Below are 16,328 nucleotides of genomic sequence, written 5' to 3'. Positions count from 1 at the left end.
GGCAAGCTGGTGTTAGGCAAACCCCTACCAGATATCTCTTAAGCCCCATGTGGTAGAGGGATTCAAACTTGAGCCTTCAGCTTGACACAAGACCCCATTTACCACATGGGATACCACCTCGGTTACCTTATCTCACTTCCTTGAATGAAAAATAAGTGAAAATACATTCTTACTTAAGCAAACGGCAAAAGTCCTCTCCCTTGTGTATGGATCGCCCCCAAAATCACACTCATGACTCATAGGGTGCGTGAATACCCCTTTAATGACTTCTACACAAATAAGGGAGTTGGTTCTCAAGATGTATTTAAAACCTAAAAAGAAAAAATTATGATTCGGCCATTTTTTAAGTATGTTGATCCTATATTGTATGATACACTCCATATCATACAATGTGACCCTATATTGTATGATACACAAGATACAGATACAATACACACTCGTATCGCGATATGAGTGCATATCATTTTGGTTTTTTATATAGTAATGATATATATATTGTATTGTATCATACGATAATACAACCAAGATCTATTCCATTTGGCAAGTTGGTGATTGGCATGAAGGGTTGGGAAACAAGCCGAGACGCTAGTCGCTCTACTCATGTTTTGCTCATAAAGAGCTTGATTAAACTCATAAAATAAGCATGACAATTTTTTGTTTAACTCGTAGAAGCTCATTAGGTAGTAACTTAAGCTCATTATGAGCTCGAACTTGGCTTGACTCACCACAAGAATGAGCGAAGCATGAACACTTCAAGCTCGGTTAGTTCATAGCATAGTTGGAATGGGCCTCAACTGTCACATGGACGGTCGAGGTTCGATTCCCGTAAGTGTTATCCCCTTTCATAAGCCAAAGTTGGTGGCTCCCTGGATCGATGAGTGTGCCAAGGTTTATCTCTCTTGAGTGGTTTCCCCCTATATCATATGAACACGGGTAAAAGGACACAAGATATGCCGTTTTTGTGCAATTTTCTATTGAAAATAGTATACAAAGGGACACCACACGAGTGGTTTTCCCATGACATAGGTTTCCCCCTCCATATGGAACAAAAAAGGCTCTACTAACAACTAAGGGTGTCAACCCGTCCTAGACCTGATTTGAGATGTTAATATCGACTTCAAACCTAGGTCCAATCAAACCCATTGTAAGAGAAACCATACCAAGATCCCATAAGGATTACATGAACCAAACCCGATAATTCTTTTTTTTTACCCTTTTTTACATTGAAAAAATGCAAATGTTAGTTGGAACTTAGGTCAGGCCGGGTTTAGTATGGAATTTCACAAACCATACCCAACTCTGTATATTAATTGGACCCTTCAAGTCTGAACCGGTTTCTAATTGAACCTTCTTATTTGTCACCAATCCTTAATCATTTAGGGTATAGTACAAGTCAGGTCCAGGTCAAACCTAACCCATTGACACCACTACTATTAGCTATGGTCAAGGGTAGCCACTACCCTAATGTTGTTCATCAATGTGAATGAACGACATTTCAAACAACAATACACAATTGGTTGTGCATTTAGAAAACAACGAGAGAGAGAGAGGGTGCGAGGAAGACAAAAGGTAAGATTTAGAGGAAGAGTGAGTGAAGAGAGTGTGTGGGTGAGAGATGATGAGTATCCTCACCAACATGAGAATAGCCTTGTTTCCGATGCGGGAGAGGTTTGGGATGTCTATTAAAGTTATACCAAGCAAGAGAACACGAGATCACAGTCGAGAGAACTACTAAGTGTCTTTTGGGATGGGGCATCCCCCAAAACTGTGAGAAGTTGGAGTTTATCACCCTGAAACTCTTGCTTTGTCGGTCACGATCATGAAAGACAACCTATTAATGGGGTCCTTGGACTTTGACACCATCAAAGGATTCTTGTGGCATGTACCATGGAGAATTCTACATAAACAGAAGCTTAGGAAATCGTTCAAATTTCCTTTCTTCTTCATGGACTCGAGTATGAAAAACTTAGAATGAAGAAAAGTCACCTTATGCAAGGGAACAAAGATTCAATCTATTCTAACTAAGGCCGCCATCTTCCCCGACCGACCATGAGATTGGTGGTGGCAATGCTTTAGATATTGTTTCAACCATGAAAATGATAGTCCTAACCTTATCGTGGCTAGGAGACAACCCAGAAAGAAGACCAACATGGACGTGATATCGAAGCAGCTTCCCTGGCTACCCAAGGTGACGTGAGTTTAGAGATTCTCTATTCCATTGAATTTAACAAACTTTTGGGAGATGAGACCAATAGGTTTAGTGTTCTGACTTAGGACAAAGTCTTGGATTTCATAGGGTCTCATTTCTCCTTTGGTTCTTTTTATTTTACGTGTCATTTTTTAATTCCTCTTTAAAAATCTGGACACGTTCTTCATATTCACTAGGACAGAAAGTTGGGGTTCCGATTATTGGAACCGATGCCTTTGAAATTCTGATGTTTTGAACTTTTCTAATTGACACATTCTAAGCTTTTCGCTTGAGTCTGCTTGTAATTTCTCAATTTTGCCTCAGCTTGTAGGAATTTTTGTTGTATTTCGTGCATCAAGATTTTTAAAGTGGCATTAAAATTACAATTTCCTCCAAAATATATTTATTTGGAAACTTTTAAGCTACCCCTTTGCCCTTATTTATTTCGTATAATGGACTTCATCCTCTTCCTCCTCCTCCTCTTCTTCTTGATTCAAATCCTCCACAATGGGGTGATTGAAAGAGCTCCTTTCAGGCATAAGGGTTGCCTCTATTCCTTGAAGTAAACTCACTGCAAATAGAGCTTGCAACTCTCGGGTGCCTCTGGGTAATTTTTTGATATTTTTAGAAGGCTTTTGGGTCATAGGCTCAGGTTGGTCAAGGTTCTCGAAACGTTGACCCAATTCAGTGATCGGGTTCTTAGGAAGATCTGTATGATCCTTCTGTTAAACCATGGTTTAGTATCCATTAGCAAATAAGAGTTCACACCAATCACACAACACACAAATTCAATATTTGAAAATCAAGTTTTTTAGGTCTTGTAGAGCACTCTATGGATCTACGAGGTCACTTCAAATGGGATCTAATAGGAATGAGTTTTCTTCTTAACAGACCTTTTGCTATATGCCCGAACTATGATTCTTGGTATGTGCAAGCAGGTTCTCGATCTCTTTAAAAAGGAATCCAGTGCGATCCAATTGATCAAGTGTAAAAAAGACCACATGTTTCTGGGGAATATCTTCATCCTGATTTATTGAAGACACTAATAGACATGACGGGTTAGTTGCAGTAACAAGCTTTCCATGCAATTAATGGGCAACAAGGTGATCAACTCCAAAAAAAACTCTGGTAGTCTCACCAGTCTCCTTGTTGATAAAGCAAGTACCCAACAATGTTGTGAGATATATGATGGGGGCTTGATATATGATGTAGTTAATAGAGATCAAGGACCCCCAACCAATATCTAGATTAATGTGGTAGGCTATCTTATTTCTGAATTCACGATGAAATTAGATGGAAACAAAGCTCGAGAGTGCAATGGATCAAATTGGGGATCAAAACACCAAGTTTTTTTGTCTTAAGGCATCACACAAAAGAGATTAAATCATATCTCATCCCTCGTAATCAGAGCAAAATCATTTTTCTAGAAGTGATCATCTCGGTGGCCTCAGCCTTCTTCTCGGAGCCTAACCTTGGATTGGGGAAGTTGGAATGACTTTCCATCAATAAGATATCGATGTGAAAATCCAAGAATATGAAAAAACATTTTGATGAAGCAGAAATCAAAGCAACAGTCTTGTCGAATGCCTCTTGGGAAAGCCCCGGGGCTTGATGAGTTTTTTGCACATTTGTTTTTTAAATCATTCTGGGGCTGTTGCAAAAAAAAAACTATGCGAGTTCTCTTATGAGTTTCACTCAAACTATTTGCTGCTTAAAGATCTCAAAAAATTAGACTTTATCCTGGTTCCGAAAAAGAATAACACTTAAGACATAACTAGATTTAGACCAATATCATTACTGGGAACTCCCTATAAGTTGTTGGAGAAAATACTAGCACTTAGAGGTCTAGCTTATGGACCAATGTTAAAAGCAAAATTGACAAGAAGATGCAAACATGGCATGAGAAGTGCCTCTCAAAACCTGGATGGCTCACACTTAGGGGTGTCAATGGGCCTGGTTTACTCGAACCGGCCCTGAACCAAACACTATAGGGTCCGGGTATGGTGATAAATAAGAAGACTCGATTAAAACTTGAAGCTCTGATTAATACATGGACCCAGGTATAGTTTGTGAAATTTTATACCAGATCCGGACTCAACTCTAGTTCTGATTAAGACCTGAATGTATCGCGGGTCCTATGCAAGGACGATAATTTGACCCTGTCGTCAACCTACCTAGCATGTCTTGAAGATGGTGTCGACTGGCTCCCACCGAAGGTCCTTTGGTCCAAGGGACACTCCTCTAGGGCGATGCTCTTCACATGGTTGTTGTTTATGGGCAGCATCAACACCCAAGATTGCTTACAAAGGTTGGGTCATCACCTTTCACATCGATGCCCATTGTTTTATCGTGTAGGAAAAATGAGATCGAGAAATATAGGAATTAGTTGTATTAATGCTCACTAAATTGAATTTACAACCAGTTACAATCGATGTATATATAGAGGAACAAGTACAACAATAATCACATTATCTTCTCATGATAAACTCGACTAACTTATCTTCAAGTTTGACTGGAACTCTTGAATTGATCGGGACTCTTGAATTTCACGCTTGACTAGGACTTGTGAATAGTCCTTAACGTTTTGCATTGTGAGAGTCTTGCAGTGAGAGAGTCCTTGATAATGTCAATAATCAAGGACTGTGAGCGTCCTTGAGAGTAATGTCGATAATCAAGGATATGGTATGGTTATCCTTGATTATCAATCTCATGATCTCCACATTATCAAATGTGAAGATCATGTAAAGCTTTTACGCCCCCTCAGGTTGGGGCATGGAGACTAAGCACACCCAACTTGGACTTGAGATGAGAGAAATGTTCGGTGGCTAGCACTTTAGTAAAAAGGTCTGCAAGCTGACAATGCGAAGGAATAAAACATGTTGCAATGAGACCACTTTGAATCTTTTCATGCACAAGATGGCAGTCGATCTCGATATGTTTAGTGCACTCGTGATCAACGAGATTGGCAACAATATGGATGGCAACTTGATTATCGCAATGCAGTATCATTGGTTGAGGGTGATTAATACCAAAGTTCAGCAGCAAATATTTCATCTACGTGAGTTTGCAGCAAACGAGGGCCATTGAACGATATTTGGCTTCGGCCAAGGACCGTGAGACAGTGAATTTCTTTTTGGTTTTTCAAGAAACTAAACTGTCTTCGATCATGACACAATAGCCCAATGTAGAGCGGTGAGTGATGAGGAAAGAGGCCCAGTCAGAGTCACAATAACCAACCACTTGGATCTGTCTGGTAAAAGACATTAGAATACCTTGTCCTAAACAACTTTTGAGATATCGAAGGACCCGAAGGGCTATGAGGTTGTTGTGGCTGATTACTAAACTGATTAAGAATGTTGACGACAAAGACGATGTCAGGGTGGGTTACGATAAGATATAACAATCGGCCCACTAGGCGTCTATACATCCTTGGATCTTTGAGTAAAACACTAAATTTGATAAGGAATTAGTAATATGATCTGTAACACCCGTATTTATGATTTAGTTTTCAGGCGCTAAGGAACAAGCAAGGGAGATATCAAGCTTACCTGTTAGGTTGGCGGCAGGTGCTGGTTTGGTATTACATAGATTTATTGCAGCTAATATCTGATCGAGTTGATTTAGGGTGAAGTGTTGATGATTTTGGATGGGCATGGGTTTGCTGCCTTCAGAATTCACAGAAATTGCGTTGGCTTGACTCGATTGTCGGGCATTGGTGGGAGCACCGGATCGATTCAGAAAGTCGTGAAGATTGAAACACTTGGCCTTTATGTGGCCGAGTTTTCTACATTGGTCTCATTTTGGACAGACACAATTCTGCCGATTTATGTTAGAATTTGCACTGGTTTGAGCATTGAAACCTTTTACACTTGCCGCAACCGGTTCTTGGATGGACGTGATTCTAAGGTCACGTTACCTTTCCTCTTGCACGAGTAGTGCAAAAGCCTTGAAAATACTTGTCAATTGTATCATTAAGAGCAACTGACTCTTTATGGCACTGTAGTGCTCATTTAGCCTCATTAAAAACTGCATTAGCCTTTCTTGATCTTGTTGTTTATGAATGGCCTTTACCGTGCCACATGTATATGGTTGAAGAATCATAGACATCTCGTCCCAAAGACCTTTTATCTTTGTATAATAGGCTGCCACAAAAGTTTGCATCTGTTTAAAATTAATGATCTCTGGATCTGGTATATGCGTGGAGCATTCTATTAAGAGAATCACTCACAGGATCTTCACATTATCAAATGTGAAAATCATGTAAAGCTTTTATACCGCAACATGAAAGAACCCATCCATCTGCTATGGCAACGCCACTTTTTCCAGAAAATATTATTGACATCACATTCACTAAGGATGTTGACTTCGGAGTCCTACTAGTGAGCGGATCCCGCTGGGTGAGATTGCATTTACAACCACCAAACCCACCCCTCTGTTGGACTCACTTGTACCAAGTTACAGTACAGTGGGGTGGGCTTTGCGGTTGTAAACTCGTCCTACTATACGCGACCCGCGTTGTGTGACCAACAGACGGACAATCTTGGGTGCAAAAGCATGTGGATCATCCTTTGTTCACACCTTTTTTTTTGAAAGGCAAGCTGGGGTTAGGGGGACCTCTACCTGAACAACAGCCGCCCCATGTAGCAGAGGGATTCGATCCTGGGTCTTCAGCTTGACACGGGACTCTGCTTACCACATGAGATACCACCTCGGTGGGCCATCCTTTGTTCACGCCTTAGGATTGTGCACCTCACCTGTTTTGGAGAGCAGAATCACTTTTGGAAACGTGATTTGGCATCTCACCGTTCACAATGTACACAAGGACCATTAGGTCCTTGTGGGATGAAGCAATGGACGGTGAAGATGTCAAATTACTTTCTTAAAGTGATTTGACAGATCACCTGATCTGCTCTCCTCGTCTCTCCTGCAACTCCTTCTCCTTCCCCACGAAGATGAGCAAGAACTCCAAGATCAAGAAACCAGATAAGTTGGGGAAGGGGCAGGTAACTCCGGTCCAGGTAGCCTTCATCGTCGATAGGTACCTCATCGACAACAATTACACCCAAACCCTCTCCGTCTTCAGATCAGAGGCTTCCGCTCTCCTCTCCAAATCCAAGATGAAAAAGGTACCAAACACTCGAAATCCTTCGTGGGTTTTCGATTTCGCGATGTTGGTGTTCGGTTTTCTGCAGATTTTATTGATTCTATGTTGTTGCTTGGTGCTTTGGTTAGACACCCAAGAGTTTGCTGAGCTTGGAGGACATACTGAACGAGTATATAAGGTTGAAAGAGCAAAGGATGTAGTGGATCAAGAAAAATGTAGGGTGGAGAAGCTGTTGCAGGGGATGCAGGAAGTGATGAAGGCGTACCAATCGCCTGATAACGCCTCCTCTTCTCGTTCGCCGACGCCTATGTCCTTAACACCCAAAGGTAATCCTTCAAAAGTTTCGTCTCCCAATTCATGATTTCTAGTTTAAGCGTTCACTTGTTAGGCATTATATTTGGTTAATTGTGTTTAAGAAAGACCAACACAGAAGGAGACAGTGAGGCCTTATTTTATGGATTTTGTAGTATTTTTAGCTAGATCCAACAGAAGCAAGAAGCCATTAACAATGGTGACCTATTTTACTATACACATCTGAAAAAACATTAGTTGTGGCTACGATCCATAAAAAAACGTGTGTATTTATAAGATGGGAAATGACAAATTGTTTATTCTATATGGGAGAGTAATTTTCATAAAATTGGTTATGTTGATGCTCTATATGAGAACACCTATATTAGGTGGCAAAAACAGAGGCGGTTTCCGGGCTGTTAAATCTTTTCTTCAAGCTTCATTGGTTTGAAATAGTGTCAATGTAGTGAACAGGAAAGAAATGGGATTGACAAAACAGGTTTTTTTGTTTTTTGATAGTTTACACGAGGTAGAAGGAATGTGGTGTTTCTCTTTTCTCGCTTTCTTTCCTCACCATTTTCTTGTTTATTTGTAGCCAATTCCCTGCTCACAAATTCGACATCTACGCCTCTTAATATGACACCCTCCATCAAATCTCCAGTTCCTACACTTTCCGCCAATAACAAGAGGAAGGCCTCTGTTTCTGTTTCAGAACCGTCCTCATCAACAAAGAAATCATTTGTCCAGGCGCCCACATATTCTTCCAATGGCACAGGTAAAAGCACATTTAGAAGATTTTAAGATTACTTAGGAACTGGGTTACTTGAATCTGAATTGGTTTTCGAGAGCTGAAAATGTTTTGGTTCGATTTTTGAAGTTCACTATGCCTTTCAAGTTGATGGGTGCATCCATACATTGTCAGTGTTCTTTGGTTCTTGTGACCATGTGCCTACTTGTGGCTCCTTACAATCGGAGTCTGTTCAACAGATTTTGACACTGTATTTATGCATGATATTTGTATTTAAGGCTGTTTTCTTTGGTGCAGGGGTTAGCCCATTTGCAAAAGAAATGAGTCACAACACTATCCCAGCGACTGTTGAAGATTGTACAGCATATTCTAGGATGCAGCCAACTTCCAATAGTCATACCGTTCATAGTTCTTCAGTTCAAGAGGTTGCCATTCAGACTGGTGTGCTTGGTCAGTCATCCAGTCCAAAGAGAGAATCCCCCTCTCCTCAAACTCCATCTCAGCAATATTCCTCGCAAACTGATTTATTTGATTCTCCAATGGGCATGTCATCCCTGATCGAACCAGCTGGTCCATTTGAAGTAACTCCAACAAATGTGCCTATATCTTCTCATTTAAATGAAATTGGATCAAATTGCTCAGGTGATAACATATACGAATTTTGTCATCAATCTTATGTCTCACCTTCAAAATACGGTGGAAAAAAGATGTTCAGAAAGGAACACATAAAGGGTAGATTGGATTTTGATGATTCTGGCATGCTGATGAGCCATGTGAGATTCACAGCTGAAACTTCTGTATCTGCTACTGAGGATGAAAGAAGGGTGAACTTTGATATAGATGACATTCTAAACTTTAGCATTCTTGATGCTGATGTGTCATTGTCGCATCTGGTTTTGTAATGAATTCAAAAGCAGTTGCTCTCTCCGATCACATACCGTCAGATCAAGCTACCAAGCTTATCTCAGGGTGCAAAGTTTTTTTCTCACATATTCTATTTCAAGTTGAATTTGTCTTATTCTAAAATTCCATGATTTTATTCCATCTTTACTTAAAGCTCCTTTTTTTGTCCTCTTCTGGACCATATGCAGCCCATGTGATGAAATAGGAAACATGAATTTGGAGGTTAATCGAACTTTTTCAGAACTTCCTCTTTCAAATGAAATTGGCGTTCTTTCTGAGAAAGATATGAATCACATAGGTGAGTTAAATGTGATTGAACTAATTCCATACTTGCAGATTTTTTGTGATAAGTGTGTTAGTTTTGTTCCTTCTGTTGGCAACCTGATAAGCAGGTGATGACAATAGACAATTTTCTACGCTAAGAGCTGCATGTCTTGAAGCTGACGGTCCTGGTAATTCAAACAATTTACTTCTGCATTTATCTTTATCTATGTTTACCTTCATGCACATTGAGATATTCTAGTTGCTTTTTTTTGTCGGATTGCAATTTTTAATTGGCTTACTTTTTGAAAACAAATTGCAGGTGAAAAGAAGAGAGGATTTTGTTCAGTTAAGGAGAATATACTGATATTATGATCAGTAATGACTCTCTCATATTTTTCAAAGCGCATGTTGGTCTAATCCACTGTAATTTGCCATGGAGATATCACCAATATGTCCTAACTGGCTTTGCAACATTTTCCACAGATTTCTAGCAGCTAAACCTCAATATTCTTTGTACTAATTTTCCTGCCCAGCTCCTTCCGTGTTATTTACGGATGGGTCTCCATGCTGAGATCACTCATCTACATCCAGTTTTTGAGCTTGACTTGTATGTGTATCCTGAGTTCTGACTGGTTATTTTGTAGAATTGCTACCTCTAATCATCTACTTGATTATCAAATGGTAAGTAGTGGTTTGTGAAATATCTCTTCAAAACATCAGTTATTCAGTTATGATTACATCTGTAGAGAAGTGATTGAAATATACTACGATGCAAATGACTATCTTGAAACTTGAAAGGTTGCGTTTTTTCCTTCAAAAAGAAAAAGAATATAAAGGACACCTTTTCTTTTGGATAAGGCAGAAATAGTTACATGGTATATATGGAAATAGCATTAGCTCCAAGCAGCATTGCAACCTTTACATGTTTAACTCCCAGTGGCATTGCCATTTTCCATGCTCTTTTTGGAATCTGAAGGCAATAATCTTTACAGGAAAAGAAGGCCAAGGATAATCACCTTTGTTAGCTTACATAATTTGGTGTGATGAAAGAACAATCTGGTAACATATCATAGACAATGTGCAATTTTGCAACTTTAATGTTCTGATGGTATGTTCATGCCCACAGAACCAACACATTTCTATATTCTGCATTTTTTAAAGAATTTCAAAATGCTTTAGGATCATAACTTCTAGTTATCAGTGGTAGCTGTTTGATAAGCTTAGTCATGACTTCTGCAGTTTTGTCTTCGTTTACTTGTATTGCATTTTGTTCCTTTTACTATTTTTATATTCTTTTGGATCTTGTTTTTTCTGATCATCTGATGTCCCATTAATTCTTTTTTCTTTTCCACAGTTTTGTTACGTTCTCATCAGACAACCTACATGTGTTCTATAATAAGATTATAACAGTGAATAATTTTTTCATTACCACAGTAAACTTAAATAGCAGTAACCTGGTATTACTTCAGCAGATGGCATGGTTATGACTAATGATTACTGAATCTGTAATTCTGTATTTTGTTCACCTGTCATATATTATGGAACATCCAATTGGTCCAGCAGCTATATCATGTATTGCAGCTCTCTTCACTAGTTGCATAAATAGTGATAAGAATAACAGCAATAAGAGGGAGAATCGTTCAAATTATGATTGTTATTTGGTTGATTCATTGAGTTGATGCGTATACATCAGATGACATCTTGATCTGTTCTCTGGTTGCTAACTCTACAGAAAACCAAATTTTTACTTGATGTTCATCCAATGCAAATACAACAAATAAACAGATTTTACGATTACAAAATAACTCCATTACATCTTCAGTTTTTCACTGATCATTTGGCCTTCTCAAGCTCCATGAGTTATATGGAATTGTTGAATGATTGAATCACGCAAGGAACTTTTCCAATTTCTCAACTTCTTCGACGCTCCCAATGAAGAGAGGAACTCTTTGATGGATCTGTCAAAACATATGCATCAAGAAAAGAAGTTATTTGAAGTGAATGTTGGCAGGTGGTACATTCATCATTGCTAGTAACTGTGACATGTATAGTTTGGATTTCTCTAGCAGAAAAATTAAATTCTTTTCGGTTCTTACCTCTTCTGGCATGATGTCCAGTATTCTTTTATGGCCATCTGATCCTTTTCCACCAGCCTGTTCCACAAGGTAACTCATAGGGGCACACTCATACAAAAGCCTGAGCTTCCCATTCTTGCTCTTTTTATCTCTTGGGTATCCATAGATGCCACCATAGAGCAAAGTCCTATGGAAGTCCCCCACTAAGCTTCCTATATAACGCGCTGAGTATGGCTTCCCTGAGGGGCCAGGGTCCTTGAGATCGTCCATGTACTTTCTTAGCTTGTCATCCCATAGCAAGTAGTTGCCTTCATTGAATGCATAGATCTTTCCTGCTTTTGGTATCTTGATGTCTTCTTGTGTGAGTACAAACTCCCCATACAGAGGGTCCAGAGTGAAAGCATACACCCCTTTCCCTATTGAGAGGACAAATATGATTGAGCTCGAGTACATGCAGTACCCTGCAGCCAGTAGGTTAGTGCCCGGTTGGCACACACTGACAACACATCTTTGTTCTGCATTCCCCAACTGCAACAGAGTATTTTTTTTTTCTGTTGTAAGGCATGATACTAGATGAACTAACATTGGAAAAGGAAAAATAAGCTTCTATAAGTGGCAACACAATAGGAGTATGCTTGAGCTTAAGGTTCTACTTGCATCACCCTGTCATCATCCTTTTGTTAATGGAAATGATTTCATTCTGGTGTTGAGCTTTGACAAAGTAACTCGTCACAACTGTTTGCTTCATTGAGTAAAGCCATGTCAAGGCTTTCCAACATCTTTCTATTAGTCCTTAAAATGTCTTATTTTTGTTTAAGTGGCAGCACTAGTATATGAGCCACATTTAGGGTTTTCTTTGGAGATATTGCTATGTCCGCTCCAAGTTCTGGGAGGGAGGATCAGGTGCAATGTGATTGCACACTTTTAGTGTGCTGCTGCACCTGATCACCCACCATCTACCCTAAAGATGGTGGGTGATCAGGTACAGCAGCATACTTTAAGTGTGCAATCACATTGCACCTGATCTCAATTGAAGTTCTGGTGTGCATCTATGTGCACCGACTTTGAAATGTTCAATCAAATAATCTGATGGTTAAATACAGGCCTACAGATGTGATCTTGATGGTTTGCTTAGCAAAAAATAGGCTTTCAACCACGTGATTAGGGTGTGTAAGAAGGATTTTCAAGGGCTTCAAAAATCGATGGCCATAATGCACCAAATTTTTTTATCCAAAAAAAATTATGATCTTATTTTGAAAAAGCAACGATCCAAGTTATGATCTTTACTAAACAAACCATACATCTACCAGGTCAAATTGATGAAGAAATTGACTTAAAGTGCACATTAAAGGCACACCTACCAATGTTAATATCAAATGCCAACTACTATTAGGGCTGCCAAAGGGTCTGGTTTGCATTGGGTACCCGGCCTGAACCTGAATTCCCAGGTACCTGGACTCAACCCGAGCAATTTGTGGGCTGGGTTTGTGTCATGATTTTTACTGGGTACCTAACCGTACTAGAGTATTTTTAATAATTTTCTTTTGAAATTATGCAGTTCGGGGATTTTCTTTTTGTGACCTGACGAAATCCAAACTGGTGATTTGTTATTTGGGCGGGTTCAGATATAACCTCATGGGTCGGGTATCCAATCTGTTGACAGGTGCATGTTGTCATGCTAGCAGCATGTTAGAGAGGTGCATATTAGCATTATATTGGCAAATGTGATAACAAAAGCATTTGGTTGGTAGATTGCTGAAAGATGAGCATGAATAGGTTACCGTTTCATCATCTCCTATATCTGCAAGGCACTCATCGTTGGGGCTGTAGATACCGAATATGGATCCAGTGGAAACTGCAGCATCAATGTTGGAGGATCCATCAAGTGGGTCGAACACCACAATGTAGTTGCCTGAATAGCTCTCCTCCACTGCTACAGGCACATCCTCCTCTTCGGAGGCGATGATTCCGGTGCGCCCACTCGATCGCAAGCAATTAGAGAAGACCTGCATTAGAAATGTTTGTAGTAGTAAGAAACGGTTCTGGTAGGATCACAGGATTGGATCTCAAATGCACCATCTTCTTGCTAAGCTTAAAAGGCTTAATGTTGGCCTTAATGGTGCAATCTGAGATGGACGGACATATGCGTTTTAGTGCAAGTAAGGGATTTGCTGTGCTACCCTGTTTCTCCATCTAATACTAACAGCTCACTGCATAAAAATTGAACTTTCAATTGAGACACAGGTTTCATTACTCCATATCCTTTAACAATTGGGTAATGAGAGTAATGGATATTAACAAAACTGGGCATAAATAAAACTTAATTTTAGGGGTGGCAATTTCTGACACGACCCGCCAACCCGCCTCTTAGGCGGGTTCGGGTTGGGCTTAAGCCAACCCGTTTAATAAACGGGTCGACACGCGTAACCTGTTTATTAAACAGGTCGGGTTCGGGTTGGGGGTATGCCAACCCGCCAACCCGGCTGACCCGTTTAATAAACGGGTTAGGCGGGTGGGTCAACCCACCAACCCGACCCGCCAACCCGTCTGCCCGACCCGTCAACCCGCCAACCCGACCCGCCAACCTGCCTACATGCCAACCCGATCCGTCAACCCGCCAACCTGAAAACCCATTTACCCGACCCAGCCCATTTATTAAATGGGTTGGCGGGTCGTGTCGGGTTACCCGTTTATTAAACGGGTCGGGTTCGGGTTGAGGTATGCTGACACGCCAACCCGACCCGATTGCCACCCCTACTCAATTTAGTTGTTTTTTTTTAATTAACACCTGAAAGAACTGATACAATGTGATTATTGATTAGTAGCACTGTTAGTAATAGATCTGGAGTTTAAATTTTAACATTAGTAAATATAATGTTCCAATACTGTTTATTTGTCAAAAAAAAAAATTTACTGTGTTTAAAACAGAACTTGAGCGTGGCTTTTCAGAAATTCCCAGATCCAAAATTTTCCAGGTCAAAGAATGACTCAGACCCCTTTGAGAAGTTGGACCCAATAGTAGACTTGCACCAGATATATATAGTCATGGTATCAGAACTGGGTCAGTCAGATCCAATCTATTGCTAGGGTTCCAGCTACCCCTTCAAAAAAGATAATCCTATTTGTGTTGAACCCGGTTCAGTTTCGATTGTAGTTTTTATATATGTTTTTCGTAACTTCAGAAGCAAGATAATCCTATTTTAGTAGTGTTTTCTAAACCATTATAGATTTTTTTAATAGTTTTTACTGTAACAATATATATATATATATATATTAGTTTAAATTCTAGGCAATGCCTAGTGCGTTTTTAGAGATAAAGTTAAAAGTCATGGTAGGCCGGACCGGGTTTCGCGTAGGAGTTGAGATCAAAGGAGCGGTCAAGTGACATAGCTAAGTGCCACAGCCAATCACATGACAGCATTTCATGGGGCCCACTCATGAGATTGGATATGGCACTTAGCCATGACACATAGCCGCTCCGTGGATCCCTGCTCATTAGAGTAGTTGGAATGGATCTCGATTCTGGAGAAGGTTATCCCCTTTGCGTAAGCCGAAGCCGGTGGCTCTCTGGGTGGAGTGGTGCGCTTGGGTTTACACCTCTTTGGGGGTAGTTTTCCGTTCTTATGAAATTGAAGTGGCAGCATTCTATTGGTAACTTGATTCTAGTCTATCGTATGGAAGAAAAGAGGAAGGTCAGGTGATATGCCAAAACACTTTTTTTTTGTGATTTAAAAAATCATGACCGTCCATAGTTTTGATTTTTTATGTAAGCATGATGTCATCAGTTTTGGTGGGCCCGACCGTTTTTGTAACGATGGTGAAGATCATGGAGACGGTGGTGATTTTTTTTTTTTTTGATATTTACACCATGAAACCACCCTAGGATCATAGACATAGCGCTTTGACTGCAGTACCTCATTGGAGACGACGTCGAGCTTCTTCTGGTCCTCTCCCTGGATGTTAACGGCTCCCTGGATGCCGGTGAGGTTGGAGATGCTGGCCCTCTGCACCAGCGATGCTATCTGCTTGCAGGCCATCGATATGCTGGACAGAACTATGGTCAGCTCGGCATCGATATTGCCCGCCTGCTCCTGCTTCAGCAGCCACCCTGTCAGCGTCTGTATCTCGTATGAGTTCCTCTTCTTCGTCTCTGCCGCCTCCGAGGCTGTGCCGACCGTCGCCGAAGCCCGGACTCCGCTGCGCGGCTTCTTCGCCAGGAGGTGGAAGGTCTTGGGGTGGAGGAGGGTTGTGGAGGGAGGGTGGGAAATGGGGAGTGGCAGGCGAGGGAGGGAGCGGGTGTTGGAGAAGAGAAGGTGGGAGGAGGTTGGGATGCTGCTGGCAGCCATGGCTGCACACTGTGGTAGCTGGTGAGGCTGAGTTTATTTCTTTTTTTTTCTTAGTTTTTTTTTGCTTTTCTTTTCTTTGTTGGTGCCGCTCTCCTTGTTACTCTGAAGGCCAGTTTTCTTTGTTTCCTATTTTTTTTTTTTCTGGGGAGGGGAAGAATGGAGGATTGAATGTGTGGAATGTGAGGCTAACAATGTTTGGAGCAGGATACGGGCCCATCTTATCCTCTCTCTCTCTATAGATATCTCTCTATAATGCATGGTTCACATTTCATCCAACTGATATTTAGGGATGTGATTGGAGGTTTAAAATGGGTCGGACCAGGCTTGACTTGATACTGGATCTTTTTCTAAAGAGTGACTGCGCTTACCGATGTGGGTCTGATTGGATCTTACAATAACGATTCAGATC

At 40.6% G+C, this 16,328-nt stretch overlaps 2 protein-coding genes across 2 annotated transcripts; one reads left to right on the top strand and one right to left on the bottom strand.

Annotated features, from left to right (window-relative positions):
- Positions 1-7,140: 7,140 nt before the first annotated feature.
- LOC149839956 (uncharacterized) lies at positions 7,141-9,233 on the top strand. The gene is made up of 4 exons (XM_090004961.1): positions 7,141-7,369; positions 7,421-7,618; positions 8,179-8,358; positions 8,629-9,233. The coding sequence occupies exons 1-4, from the start codon at positions 7,141-7,143 to the stop codon at positions 9,231-9,233; spliced, it is 1,212 nt and encodes a 403-aa protein (XP_089861087.1).
- A 1,902-nt stretch (positions 9,234-11,135) lies between these two features.
- HCEF1 (high cyclic electron flow 1) lies at positions 11,136-16,062 on the bottom strand. The gene is made up of 4 exons (XM_090002935.1): positions 15,488-16,062; positions 13,355-13,579; positions 11,595-12,101; positions 11,136-11,456 (listed from the first exon to the last, which is right to left on the bottom strand). The coding sequence occupies exons 1-4, from the start codon at positions 15,917-15,919 to the stop codon at positions 11,385-11,387; spliced, it is 1,236 nt and encodes a 411-aa protein (XP_089859061.1). The 5' UTR covers positions 15,920-16,062; the 3' UTR covers positions 11,136-11,384.
- Positions 16,063-16,328: the final 266 nt, after the last annotated feature.

The sequence above is a fragment of the Nuphar pumila genome, chromosome 4 (assembly GCF_984573655.1).
Source record: "Nuphar pumila chromosome 4, dmNupPumi1.hap1.1, whole genome shotgun sequence".
Taxonomy (NCBI): domain Eukaryota; kingdom Viridiplantae; phylum Streptophyta; class Magnoliopsida; order Nymphaeales; family Nymphaeaceae; genus Nuphar; species Nuphar pumila.
This window is presented reverse-complemented; position numbering and strand designations above follow the sequence as displayed.

Coding starts and splice junctions, on each gene's coding strand:
- HCEF1 (XM_090002935.1), bottom strand. CDS start 15,919: ATGGCTGCCAGCAGCATCCCAACCTCCTCCCACCTTCTCTTCTCCAAC. Junction 12,102..13,354: donor ATATAGGAGATGATGAAACG/GTAACCTATTCA, acceptor ACTCTGTTGCAG/TTGGGGAATGCAGAACAAAG. Junction 11,457..11,594: donor TGGACATCATGCCAGAAGAG/GTAAGAACCGAA, acceptor ATGTTTTGACAG/ATCCATCAAAGAGTTCCTCT.
- LOC149839956 (XM_090004961.1), top strand. CDS start 7,141: ATGAGCAAGAACTCCAAGATCAAGAAACCAGATAAGTTGGGGAAGGGG. Junction 7,619..8,178: donor TATGTCCTTAACACCCAAAG/GTAATCCTTCAA, acceptor GTTTATTTGTAG/CCAATTCCCTGCTCACAAAT. Junction 8,359..8,628: donor ATATTCTTCCAATGGCACAG/GTAAAAGCACAT, acceptor TCTTTGGTGCAG/GGGTTAGCCCATTTGCAAAA.